The sequence below is a fragment of the Fundulus heteroclitus genome, chromosome 12 (assembly GCF_011125445.2).
Source record: "Fundulus heteroclitus isolate FHET01 chromosome 12, MU-UCD_Fhet_4.1, whole genome shotgun sequence".
NCBI lineage: Eukaryota > Metazoa > Chordata > Actinopteri > Cyprinodontiformes > Fundulidae > Fundulus > Fundulus heteroclitus.
The window spans coordinates 17,538,479-17,551,822 of record NC_046372.1 but is presented as its reverse complement, the minus strand read 5'-3'; the positions used below and the strand labels follow the sequence as shown (position 1 = coordinate 17,551,822).

The 13,344-nt window shown below is 39.4% G+C and overlaps 2 protein-coding genes across 2 annotated transcripts in view; one reads left to right on the top strand and one right to left on the bottom strand.

The window, feature by feature from the left end:
- Positions 1-11,504, top strand: part of fbxw8 (F-box and WD repeat domain containing 8) — a 35,102-nt gene extending 23,598 nt beyond the window's left edge. The window contains exons 8-11 of the mRNA XM_012849648.3: positions 5,105-5,232; positions 9,504-9,677; positions 10,060-10,176; positions 10,648-11,504. Of these exons, the coding sequence (XP_012705102.3) occupies positions 5,105-5,232; positions 9,504-9,677; positions 10,060-10,176; positions 10,648-10,813 (585 nt within the window). The 3' untranslated portion in view covers positions 10,814-11,504. The remainder of the gene's footprint in view (positions 1-5,104; positions 5,233-9,503; positions 9,678-10,059; positions 10,177-10,647) is intronic.
- Positions 11,104-13,344, bottom strand: part of tesca (tescalcin a) — a 10,996-nt gene continuing 8,755 nt past the window's right edge. Inside the window, exons 5-8 of the mRNA XM_012849650.3 lie at positions 13,132-13,193; positions 12,024-12,131; positions 11,890-11,937; positions 11,104-11,795 (exon numbers count right to left, since the gene is read on the bottom strand). Of these exons, the coding sequence (XP_012705104.2) occupies positions 11,712-11,795; positions 11,890-11,937; positions 12,024-12,131; positions 13,132-13,193 (302 nt within the window). The 3' untranslated portion in view covers positions 11,104-11,711. The remainder of the gene's footprint in view (positions 11,796-11,889; positions 11,938-12,023; positions 12,132-13,131; positions 13,194-13,344) is intronic.

Here is a 13,344-nt window from a genome sequence, read left to right as displayed (position 1 = left end):
GTATGAAAAAAGATTATTGCCGCATCAAGCTGCAGTAGACGGTAATTCAAGTTTGCCTTTAACTTTCATTCCAGTTAATGTGTGTAGGTGGTTCTGTGCTTTTACCCTTCTGACGAGGCATTTTATCCAGTTTTTAGCATCTGTCTAATCTGCAATATACTTTACAACAGCAATTTTAGTCGCTAATATCCATTATTAATCATCACACAGTTTTTAATTAGTTTTGCAAGTTTAAGACTCACCCTTTTTTTTTGCCTGTTTAGGTGATAAATACTGGAGGAAATGATTCTAGCCCTGTTTTTCCTTGAGATTTATTCAATTCAGTTTAGTTTCATATACATTTTATAAATATATTCAACTTATTGGTAAAAGTTACAAATGACCACCAGTTTGTGAGAAACAAATCATACATGGACAACTTGAATAGCTGAACACAACTAATATTCTAAGTGGTTTCTTCAGGTTAAACTCAAAATACCACCTTTTAAGTAATACTGGAGTCTCAATATTATTCAAACCCTTCACAATGAGCATCTTTAGGGCTGCAGACATAATGCACAGAAAGACACCAACTTCTGACAGTGATCTGAATGAGTCTTAGCCCACTCAAATGACTTGAACAGGACCTTTTCACTGGAAAAGTCCCTGTTCAAGTCATTTGGTTTGAACATGGTGCGTTTAAAAGTCTGACGCCCAAGCTCCAGCTTCCAGACAGAAGTGGCATAAGCAGAGCAGCCCCAGAGCGTCACTGATCCAACACCATGCATCACTGTAAGGCAGTTGCTGTTGTTGGTGAGTGAATGGTTTGTTCGTCCTTCTTCAGACATACCCCCAAATCCATTAGCACAAAAACCTCCCATTCTGATTCATTGCTTCACAGACCAGAAATCCAAATACTTGTTTGTTTCTTTGTACGGTTGTAAGCTAACTGGATTTTTCTAGTTAGCTTACAAAGTTCATACATGGAGCACTTTGGGATTTAGGGATTCGGGAAGACATCTAAAACATGCCGGACTGCCCGTCCTCAAGGACAAAGACGGGAATTCAAGGATTTAAATGAAGGGGTCACCTCAGAAATCCTAAGTCTTATTCGTGGAAACGGTAAAGATACAATTAAGCTAAAATTATTTTTTAGTTACAAGCCTCACCCAGGGACACGATCATGTTGGTTCTGATCTGACAACGAAAAATTGAAGGTATATAGCCACGTTATATGCCTATATACCAAAAAGACCCAAATCCAGTTGATTATGATAAAATACGGCTAAGCGTCTGTTAGGGCTGTACGAGTTAGCCAAAAATCAAAATTGCGATATATTTCAACCGTAATTGCGATTTTATTTTGACTCTTTTCTGCATTAACCACAAGAAACAAAAATGGCCTGTAAAAAAAGATGTTTGTAAACAAGGATTATTTAAAACAAGAAACTGTTTTTATGAATCAGAATATTATCATTCAAGAAAAAACCTTTGCAAGTTGGACAATCATTGTTGAACATAGGTGTGCAACCTGCAACTCTCTTCCCACCCATGTGGCGGTAAACATATTACCGACACCTAAAGGACGTGTCTTATCCATTAATTGTTACGTAAGCAAAAATTGCAGACCTCTGCGATTTGGAAATTGCACCTTTTGAAATTGTGATTATATTGCATATGCAGTTAATTGTGCAGCCCTAGCATCTGTCCAGATAGTGTTTTGATCGTCCTTTTTCAATTCAGTTCATTTCAATTTTATTTATATAGCGCCAATTCATGAAACATGTCATCTCGAGGCACTTTACAAAGTCAAATTCAATCATATTATACAGATTGGTCAAAAATGTCCTATATAAGGGAACCAGTTGATTGTATCAAAGTCCCGACAAGCAGCATTCACTCCTGGAGAAGTGTAGAGCCACAGGGAGAGTCGTCTGCATTGTCCATGGCTTTGCAGCAATCCCTCATACTGAGCAAGCATGAAGCGACAGTGGAAAGAAAAAAACACCCATGTATTCTTCTTGAACATATTCACCAATGTCCTGAATAATTTTTTTGCCTTTTTGAACCCCAGCAACGTCGCGATGAGCTGACATAAACAGACGTGGCGCCATCTACCGGCAGTACCGCATAACTATTAAAAACCCAAATGGTCACCATTGACGCAGCTACTAAATAAGTCCCTGCCGCACTGTAATGCCTCGTAGAAAACCGTCAGCTCGCCGTGGCTGAAGACAAACCCAACCTACTCTTATTGTAAGTTCCAGTGAGTCCTCCTCTAAGCCTCCTTCCACAAAATAGAGGAAAATTACAGCTTCGTCTTGTTGACGAATTACACATGTGCAGTGACTTAATCCTGGTCACATTATGTTGTTATGGTAAATATACACAGAAAAGGCTATACTTACTAACAAATTGAGCAAAAACAAAGCTTAAAAGACAAAAAATAACAAATACTACACCAGCAGGACATGATAATCTTTCAGAAAAACATTGTATGCAACCAGGGCATATACATTTAAAAGATGTCAATATCCTGAATATGTACCTTTAACAGAGACACAGTATTTATAATTAACAGTGGTGAGATTTACTGTAAAACATACCTAGACAACAGCATTTAGAAAACACACACATTGAATGCAGTTACTGTTACAATACACCTTTTTAGCCTCATTAAGCTAAGTACACATGTATTCTTCTTGAACATATTCACCAAATACTATTTTCTACATGTTACTTAGCAGAGTGCTAGATGCCCAATAAGCTATGTTTAGTTAATAGAAGTCTAATAAAACGTCAAATCTTCAGCTTATGTAATGCATCTCAGTTTCTAACAAGAAAGACACACACAAAAACAACACTATTGACGTTATTAGTACTGTGCTACATTAGTGCCTGTTTAGTAAAGCAGTTAATACAACCATTACATCTCCACTTCAGATGACTAATTATGGATGTAGCTGTTACATGAGGATTTAAAATTTTCAGTTCTTGAGCAGTATTTTGTAACTTTATAGATTTTTATTGAGTGATTGTATTGAAAATTGCCTCAGTGGAATATTTTGGGAGGATTTCTTATCCACCTGTTTCTGCTGTAGGGGCGTTAAAGGTCTCTGATTAGCACTCCCTGCCGCTTCGTAAGCGACTCACCCAGAATGTCCTGGAGTTATGATTAACCCAAATTCAGAAAAAGACTGATGTATCAAACTGTCTATTTATAGTTAGTTGGGTTTTATTCAGTGAATACGTTGGTCTCACCCTGGATGAAGGAAATTCTTTCCAGAAGCCACACAAACTAAATCGTCGCTTTGACACAAAACATAAAAACAAAGCTTTATTGTTATCATATACACAATATATAGCTGTTGATTTCTTGGGTCCACTCACAGTGTTCTCTGAATAATCTGAATGCACTTACAGTTCACATCTGTTAACTGCCAGATATAAAACGGTGACAATATCCTTTTGTTAATTACAGTTTGTGAGGTTGTCTGTTTCTTTCTTTGGGTTGGCTCGGCTTGGCTTGTCCTTTAGGCAAGGCAAGGCAAGGCAAATTTATTTATATAGCACAATTCAGTACAAAGACAATGCAAAGTGCTTTACATGATTAAAATATAGCAAAATAAAACAGAATAAGAGCAAGTAGGAATAAAATATAGATAGAAAATAGAACAAAAAAGTGGTGATTCAGTTAACTAGGACAGTTGAAGGCAATTTTAAACAAATGTGTTTTTAATCTTGATTTAAAAGAACTCAGGCTTTCCGCACTTTTACAGTTTTCCCTTGACCCACCCTTGACTTTAGGGTCAAGGGTGGGTCTGCGCTTCAAGTCTTTTTTTGTCTTGTCTTTTTTTATAATTAGGCTCGAGCAGGTGTGATATTTTATAGATATGATAACATTTTAGTAAAAACACCTCCAGCTATATGTGGGGGGAGGGCAGCACTGCAGTACTCCATGCTCCATACAGTTGGAGAAAAGTCCAGTTTCTCCAGCTGCTTTGCTGGCATCTTATTAAAATTACTTTAAACCATTAGAAGAGTAATGCTAAAGAATGCTAGCAGCGTGACACAAACTTTTTAAAATAGCTCCACACCCATTCATAGATGATCCCAGGATGAAGCGCCACATGAATCAGCTCACTGAGTCCTTTTCTGCAGTAATGCAGGTGCTGCTCCAGTCTGTTGTAATGATTAAAAAATAAGGAGCTGACAGGAAAAACTCCCAGTTTGCCGTTTTTAGCCTTTGTCTTAATGCGTGTCACTTGGCCAGAGGTGAGGACTGGAACAAAGATCTTAAATGCAAGTGTTGGAAATGAGCGTCCTCTGTAGGGACTTAGCTTTAGCCACTGGGTGGAGACTCTAGAGCAGACCCAGAACTCGCTGGAGGGGCCAATTATCCTGGATATGCTGGATTTTGAGGGCTGCTGCGCTACACTAGTTCAAGTTCTAATTTAAACGTAAACCAGATGAATTTCCATTTTACGTCCATTTCCAAATCAGGCTACAGTGTATACATTTCTGGCCATTTTTTTTTTATAGCCAGTACTACAGATGCGCCCAAGTCCAGTCCTCAAGAGCTACTATCCAGCAACCTTTGGATGCATCCCTTCTCCACCACATCTGAATCAAATGGCTGAATTCCCTCATCTGCAGTCATTCAGCTCTGCAGAGACCTGGTCATGAGCCATTTATGTGATTCAGGTGCGCTGGAGAAGGGATGCATCCAAAACTTGCACGGTAGTAGCTCAGGAGGACTGGACTCGGGCACCGCTGTGGAATCACAAGACTGAATTTACCTGGACGGTTTGCATGCAGCCTGGCGCACACTTTTAAATATCATGTGTAATTGTAAAATTACTGTATATAGAGTTATTGTTAATATTTCATTACAGGTTTCTGCTACATCCATCTACGGTCGACTGAAATGAATCGGCACCCCTAATGGGACTGCGTAGTTTTAAACAGCTTATTTTTTTTATTATTCAGGGTTTTTTTTTTCTTTTGTGTGTGCGTTTGAAATTATTGTCCTGTTGTTTTATAGGGGGTGAAAAAATGTGACTTTACGGTATGCCGTATCAAGTCTGAACTGAAATGATCTCCATCGGCTGCTCCTGAATTTCAGATCCACGTCTACAGCCTGGAGACGGGGAAACCGACGATTTGTGTCGGCGGCTCGCCGGGAGATTTCACCTGCGTCAACCTGAGAGACAGCCCTCCTCATCTGCTTGTGTGCGGCAACAAAGACAGGAGGTAGGACACGGAAACACTCACAAGCGCAGATAGAGAATATCAGGAATATAACGCTCAGGGAAGTAGAACTGAGAGACATGGATGCATAAAATGCATCTGGTAAGTTTTCACACGGTGATTCTGGAAGTAGAGAACAGGTGTTTACAGAATGTGTGAGAAGACAGAACTCCTTTGTATTTGTGCGTCATTCAAGACTGCGTGTCTCTTTGAAAAAAGAAGCCTCTGAAAGCTTAGTGAAGGAAGAAAAAAAAGGATGCATTGAAATACTAAGAGGAGTGATATTTTGCTCTTTGTCTTCATTACCTACTGGATGTTAAGAGACGGGAATGCTGGCTGTAATGACTTCATCCAGCAGCAGCGACACACACTCATGCACTAATGCGCACATGCTTGGCACATTTGGCTCTCCGGTTAAAGAAAAGACACATAAAAGATCCATTCTCATCTATTCTGCACTTGTTAGGGGGGGGGGGGGGGGGCTGTGGTGCGTAGGATGCCAGGAAAGGAGAAATCCCTGGCATGTCTTCATCCAAAGCTGCCCCCGCTGTTTCTATTCAGCCCCAAACCCATCTGGCTGTTAAGTAGTTGGCTTAAAGCGAAGGAGAGACCACATCACACTGTTCAGGTTCTGTTTCTGCCGTTCCTGCTAGTTATGATTAACAACACCTGCACAAAGACAAAGAAAGAGTTTGTTTTGTCAGTGGCTTCAACTCTTGCTCCTTGCTTTTTGATCAGATTTCATCCAGATAGGGGGAAAAAAAAACAAAAAAAAAGCAACAAAGTCTAGCTTGGCTCTTCCACTTTGGCTTCAGCCGATGCAGCAGAGAGTCGAGGACAAATGGGAACGGCGGAGACTGACGGACAGTCGGCGATCTTGGCCCTCTGTCAGGGTGGCATCACGCCAAAGCCTAATGGATCCCTTCTTTTTGTCCAGATGAGTTTTGTCACTCTACGTTTTTTTTATTTTTTTTTATTTTATTTGTGAGATCCAAGCAGCGAATGAGGTGTCCAGATAAGGCCCGTGTGGAAGAAAAGAACACATCTGTGCAAACAAGACAAATCGGAGCAGAAAATAAAGCGGAAACAGAAGTGCGGGAGGTCGTTAGCGAAAGGGTTCTCGTTCAACAGAGCACTTTGTTCTGCAGAAATCTACGGTGTTTTGTGTATGAAACAAGCGTTTATGTAATCAGTTATTGTAGCATTACCATAATTTACTCCTTCAGTTTTTAAAAAGTTTTTTTTTTATTCATACAACGGAGAACTCAAATGTTTGAATGAAACATTTTTCTCTTAAGATTTCTGATCTGGTCTTCACCAAAATATTAACAATTAAATGGTTTTACAGCTGACATAGTTTGAACAGTCGTTCTTTTTTTTCTTCTTCTTTTCTTTTGCTTTTGTCTCAGAAGACATCACGGATGTTTTAGGATTCTACCAGGTTGCCAAGAAGACATTAACCAAACTGCTTTGGGTCATTTCTGCCCTTTTTGCCAATTGATACCAACACATTTTGTCCCTCTCTGCTACAAATTCATATTATTATACTAACCATTAAATACTCTTTTATTTCACAGGGTGTTTCAGAATTAAATCGTATTTAATCAAACAGCTCTGGGTCACTTCGCCACTTTTGCCAATTCCCACGCTTTGTTTATTGTTATTTCTCTTTTCCTGCTTCCACTTTGTAATATTAAAAAAAAACACTTGCTTATGTCCTTCATGATGCATTAAAGCAGGGGTCGCCAAACTTTTCAGCCAATGACGCCCAAAATTACAGTGTCAGAGACCGGTGACCCCCTTCTGGTGGGTGGATTTATTTTTTATTTTTGTCTTTATTTTCTTGTTCTTTTTTGGGTGGGTATGAGAATACAGTCATAAAATTATGCGAAGAACTCATACAAAGAAAGTGCAGACTTTCCCCTGTATAAAAACGTCTTGTAAAGTTATACTTTATTGGTTTCACAAATAAGGAAATATATTTTTAGCACAACAGCAACAAATCCTTGCAGGACCCCCAATCGGTGTCACACGGTCCCCCTGAGGGTCCCAACCCTAATTTATGATAGATCAAATAATAAAACGTCAAAAATGAACATTGAAAATTCGTTGAAAATGAACATAATTCCACATTAAACTCAAGCTCCGTCGGCCATTAAAGGGTATTTTACGGCCTTTTTAAGCAATAGGCAAGGCAAGGCAAGGCAAATTTATTTATATAGCACAATTCAGTACAGGGACAATGCAAAGTGCTTTACATGATTAAAATAGAACAATAGTTCTATTTATAATAGAACAATTGTTACAAAACAATAGATTGTTTTGTAACAATGCATGTAATATTCTCTCTCTGCATTTTAACTGGAAATCAGTAAACATAGCTCATGTGGAAGATTTTAAACTCCAAATCATTAGACTAAATCAGACATCATGCTCGGGATGATTAATGACGTCTTCAGGCTTTCGAGAAGTAACTGTTCAGGAGTTGTCTGTGCCTCTCTAACACTTCCTGTTGATTAATGAAGAAGAGTCTGGCCAGTGACAGTTCACTAAAGACGGTCGCCTCCAGCATTAGGTTTATGGTTTCCTGTGGTCTGCCAGTAATGTTCATCCCTCATTATTTAAACGTGCGTCTCCATCGCGTAATGCCACTAAACAGGCAAAACCAGCCGAAGACAAACAGGTCCACCATGCCCATTTAGCCATTTAACTTTGATTCTTTAAAAAAAAAAAAAAAAAAGTTTTGATAGTGGAAAATGAAATCTGCCTGAGTCCCCGGAGTAAATTTGATTATGGTAATGAAGACTTGGAAGAAGGTTGATCCTGGATGGAGTCATGTCCTGGATGCTTTCAGCTGCAATAAAGCCACGCCGACAACAGATGGAGCTGAAAATCCCCTGGGCTTTTGTTGCTAATGAAACACACAAAGCAAAAATCCTGCCCTTATTGCATTATACCCATTGTAGCAAACAGCACTTTGAAATCCATTATAATTACAATTGTATTAATCATAATGTTGTGCCATGTTGTTTTAACACATTTTCTGCTAAAATGAATAACTGTAAGAGAAAGCATCAAAATTTGTTAGAAATTTTTATATATATTTTTTTAGCACTAGCTTAATGTTTCAACTGCTGTCTTCACTGGTTGAAATGTGTGCCGGTTTTGCATTTTATGCATTACTTATTCTTAATCCTTAGTATGTTTTATTAATCCTGTGGTTCTGATGGTGATCCTGACTCTCTTTGTCAGTATAAGTATTTCTTCCCTAAAAGAAAAGGTAGTAAGGCTCCTGATTTTCAGCAAATTAAGTCTTGCAAAAAAAAAAAAAAGAAGTGATTTCTAGTTTTGGAGTAAGACGTTTTAAGCAGGAAGACTGTTTTAGGCGGGTGTTAAGTCTTCTTTATCTATTAGTTTTAACAATCCTCACCCACTTTCCTGCAAAGCAGGATCTTTAGGGACAGCAGGAGTCCTCACTCCGTCTTTTTCTGGCTATTCTATCCATTCTACACGTTCCCCTTAGAACAGTATCTTGTCCTTAAAATATTCTTTTTTCTTTTTTAAGGCGAAGCCTTTTCATTCTTTTTTTGTTTGTTTTGTTTTGGATGGCACCCATTAAAATGATCAGGGCACCTTACTAGACCAACAGATGTATTTATGCACAAAAACACAGCGCTCTGCTTTTCCATATGACACATAATTGCTCCATAGTATCTGATTATCTGATGATCATTAGTCTCTCAGGTGCTACGGTGCATTTGCACACGCCTTAGCCACTCCAAGATGTTGCTGTACTATCATGCATGTTTCATCTCTTCTCACATTGTTGTGTAAATTAGCTGTTTTTCCTTGGTTTTAACTAGAATTTTTCATCTTTTTACCTGAATATGCCGTATTATCAATAATAGTCCAATACTTACTCTAGTATTTAATTTTACTTTTATTTTTGGCTTTCTGATAAGTTCATTCTCTGTTGGTTTAGAACTAACTTTAGATTAGATAAACCTGTTTTATCATTACTAAAACGTGTGTGTAACTGTCTGTGTCTTTGCCACTGTCACACCCTTATTTCTCCATTGTGGGACAATAAAGGAAAATCTTATCTCATACATTGGTGATACAGATTTCACTTTATGATGACTTTCCTCCAAAGGTGGCCCTTAATATATATATTTTTTTTGTTCTGTCTTATTTTATTCTCATACAAAAGAGCTCCTGTGCTGCTGAAATCTCAAGCATGAAGCAGAATCTTTCCCTTTTCTCTCGTGACGCAGAGTGAGGGTGTTTGACCTCAGATCCGGCTGCTCTCTGGTGTCACTGTACGCCCACCATATGGGCGTCGCCTCAGTGCAGGCCGATGAGTGGAAGATCGTGAGCGGCGGAGATGAAGGACTGGTGTGTGTTTGGGAGATGAGGATGGGAACTAAGCTGTGGGAGCTGCACAACAGGTAAGGACTTCAGAATGGCATCCAGAAAATTAGAGCATCTAATGGTTGTGCCACAAGTTCTTCCCATTGGCAAAAGTCGTCATATACTGACAAATTATTTGCACACCTACAAGATGCATGTGTAGCGTTTAATAATTAGAAGTAAAATCTTAATTTGTTTCTTTTTATATAAATCAAAATTGATTAACACTGGTCTAATTCTGAAATTTCCACATTCGTTTAATATTCAGATGGCGCAAAGAGAGAGGTTCAAATTGTTCAGTGTTCTGTTTATAACTCACTGCATTGTTCACACTGTCTGTTGTGGCTCTATTGGGGTACAAAAATAATCCGAAACGGGATTCGCGCAGGAGCAAATAATACATTTGTGTTTTGGTGGAAGGCATCCGGTAAGGCACGTTCGCTTCAACACCAGCACCCTGGTAACGGCCAACATCCCCGATGACAAGTCACCGCGCGGGGCCTGCATCACAGACGACGACCTCACGGCTCACCGCAGGTAACCGTCTCACCCTTCTACACCTTTAAAACGACTTTAATCCTGACGTCCCTTAAATATCTACTTACTCCTAAAACAAAACAGAAGCAGTTTGGGATTTTTTTTTTTTTTTAATTCACTCTTCTTGAGGTTTTGCAAATCAAATTCCCAAAATGTCTTTTTTTATTTGATTAAATCTATTTCTGGATGTTTGATGCGCGGTTTCAGCCACATGGGTATTGACCATTAGCATAGAGACAACAAAAATAAGGAGAGAATTACAGGGTAGTTAGGCCAAATCCCTCTAATCTTGCCCATCCATGCATAAAGTCATAATATCCTCCACACAATCAATAATAACCAGTACGGTTATATAACTTGCAGATTGCTTGTTTCAACTTTCCGAAGCCCATTTTGTCATTGTGAAATGACTGATTTCCAAAAAGCCTTTAATGCTGTAAACGTTATTGTTTTTTTTTTTTATTATTTCAGACACAGAGGAGTCATCTGCCATTATGACTTCTCCGAGGACGCCCTGTCACAGGATCACATCTTGCCCATCTGCAGGTCTGACTACATCGACCCGAACGGCTACAACTACAACATTAACCTGGCGGTGCCCTACGACAGGCTGTCTGGCTCCCATCCGTCTCACTGAGCGCTGCGAACAACATGCAGACCGTGGGGCAGAACCGACAAGAGACAAATTATTCTGTCTGATTCTCAAACCGCTCAGTTTTAGTCACCTTTTTACTATCTTTGTCAAGCAAAGGCTTTTTAGGAATGTATTCCGGGTGCTTATGTTGGGATGCAAACTGCTCAGATGCTACGAGTTTGCTTTGTTTTAACGACGTTTTTTTTTTAGATCTGATGCCGTATCTAATTTATGCACACAAAATATGTCATTATCAGTTTTTTCAGGAAAAAAAAAAAGAAAGAAATCCAGAGATTTATTTCCCACCTTTATTTGCAATTCCATGTTTTGAAATGAGGGGAAAATAAATCACTTGAATAATCATCAAAAATAGTGGATCTTTGTGACAGTAGTGGTTGATTATGCACAGTTTCAGTAGTAAAAACATCAAATATCTGTCTATTCTGGTTCTGTGGAGGAATGGTACGTGTCAGTAGTCTTCAAATGCCCACCATAGTCGATCACTCGTATCAGACTTCATCTCCTAGGTGAACTTTTTTGTTTCAAGTAGAGAATCCTTCATGCTGCCCACTTGGATTTTGTTATTAAATACATTAAAACTAAGAAAAGACCGGAAAGAGGATTAAAATACATGCACGGCTTCTCCAAAGATCCTGGAACCCAACATACAGCAATAAACTTTTCTGTAAGTTCGTACAGTGTGTTTTCCAACCTTAAACTCACACGCATGTTGCAGTTGTAAGAATATTAATGGGTTTTTCCTCTTTACAGACATGTTAGTGCAAGAAAAAAAACAGCATTTTTTCTTTTTTTTTCTTTTAAGGCCAGGGGTGGTTCTGCTAAAAAAAAAAAAAAACTGCAACATAAAGAACTCCTTTGACGAGCAAGTCCTTCAAGTGGGTCATTTGCCACAGTATACGTTAGTTGTGCTCACATCCAGAAAGCGAACGTGCATCCTGGTCTCCATTTCAAGGCCTTTTAAAATCTGCGGATAAACAAACAAAATAAGACAAAAAAACGCCGTCATTAAGTCACAAAACCTCTTCATGCTGTTTTTCGAGGGGAGGAAAAGCGCAAACCTCTTCAAAGTGTTCTAAGGTAATCCCTTCATAGAAGTCATCTGGGCCCTGGAGCGACAGGAACCTGTTACTGCGGCGCTGCAACATGCCACCATGCAATCCTTTCCACGGCTTAGATTTCTCGTCTCACTTACCATGTTCGGCACATTGGTGCTCGCCACCTCCAGCATGGCAGCGTCCGCTATGGCCTTAGCAGCCTCCTGCCCGATGGTGCCGCTTTTGGATAGAAGCTCCTCGACAACCTTGGACGTAAACAGGAATTAAACCCTCGCTGGCAAGGTCGGCACAGCCGGGAAGACATTCTGTGAAAGGTTTGTTAAGCTGCGTCTGGAACGGAATCACTGCAGGAGCAACAACAATGTGCACTACTGCTTTTTCTTTTTCTTGAAAGGTTTTTTTGTTTTTAGTCGTATCTCCTTCCCAAACAAAGCCATCACCTGAGCTGGTGCAGCTTTTAACTTGCAGTACTGTCTTTCTCTCCTATAGAAAGTATTGCTTGATGTTTATTATTAATTGCACATTCATAGGTTTACCCCAAAAAAAGGCTAATTTGAATGAAAAATGTTTGCTAAATACTTCCCTTCTGTTATGACTTATGCAATATCGTTCACTGTCTATAAATCTCCTTTCTTTAATGGTCCATAATCCAGCAGTTTTTTGTTTTTTTACCTTTGCTGTTGAGGCTAATTATACACTTCTTCTGACAATGAGAGTGTGTACACAATGCTTCATAGTGTAGCTGTTAAAGCTTTACAACGTAGCACAACTCATTATATCCACAATAGTTTAACCTTGGCAAAATAATCAGAAAAAAAACATGTAATTGAATTGACTTTCTGTACACCGTGCATGTTTTAGCGTTTCCTTTGATCATGTTTGACCTCAATTTAGCTCAGACGGAGCAAACTGGCTGCTCTGTGGCTTATTGATGCATAAAAAATAAATTATGCCAAAGAGAAATATGCCATGCATCAAACGGGACAGAAATCAAATTTACTTAACTTAAAAGCTCCCGACTCAAGGTCGCCTTTTGTTTGGCAAAACTGTCATTTTTACGGCCAAGAATTATCTTGGCTTTAATCGAATTAATTTCCAATTGGATAGCAGTGGAGATGTTTTACTTGCAGGTCTGCGTGCAACAAGGGCCATCCGTAATGGGTGTCTGACGCGCGCGCGCTACCGCACTTCAAAACAAAAGATTAACGGAATCGGTGCAAAATAAGCTGCGTGATGAGCACCTACCTTCCTGTACTCCACCAGCGTAATCTTGCCATCACCGTCGGTGTCGTGCATGTTGAACAGGACTGGAAAGACAAAACAACAATTAAAACTGCTGTCCAGAAATTTCCACCCACCAGTAATGGGACCGGGCCAGAGGAATGTCCATGGTGATGCAGCGATTAGATAATGAAGCGGATCCTTCAGAATCACCGCAGACACTCTAATGTCCCGAAA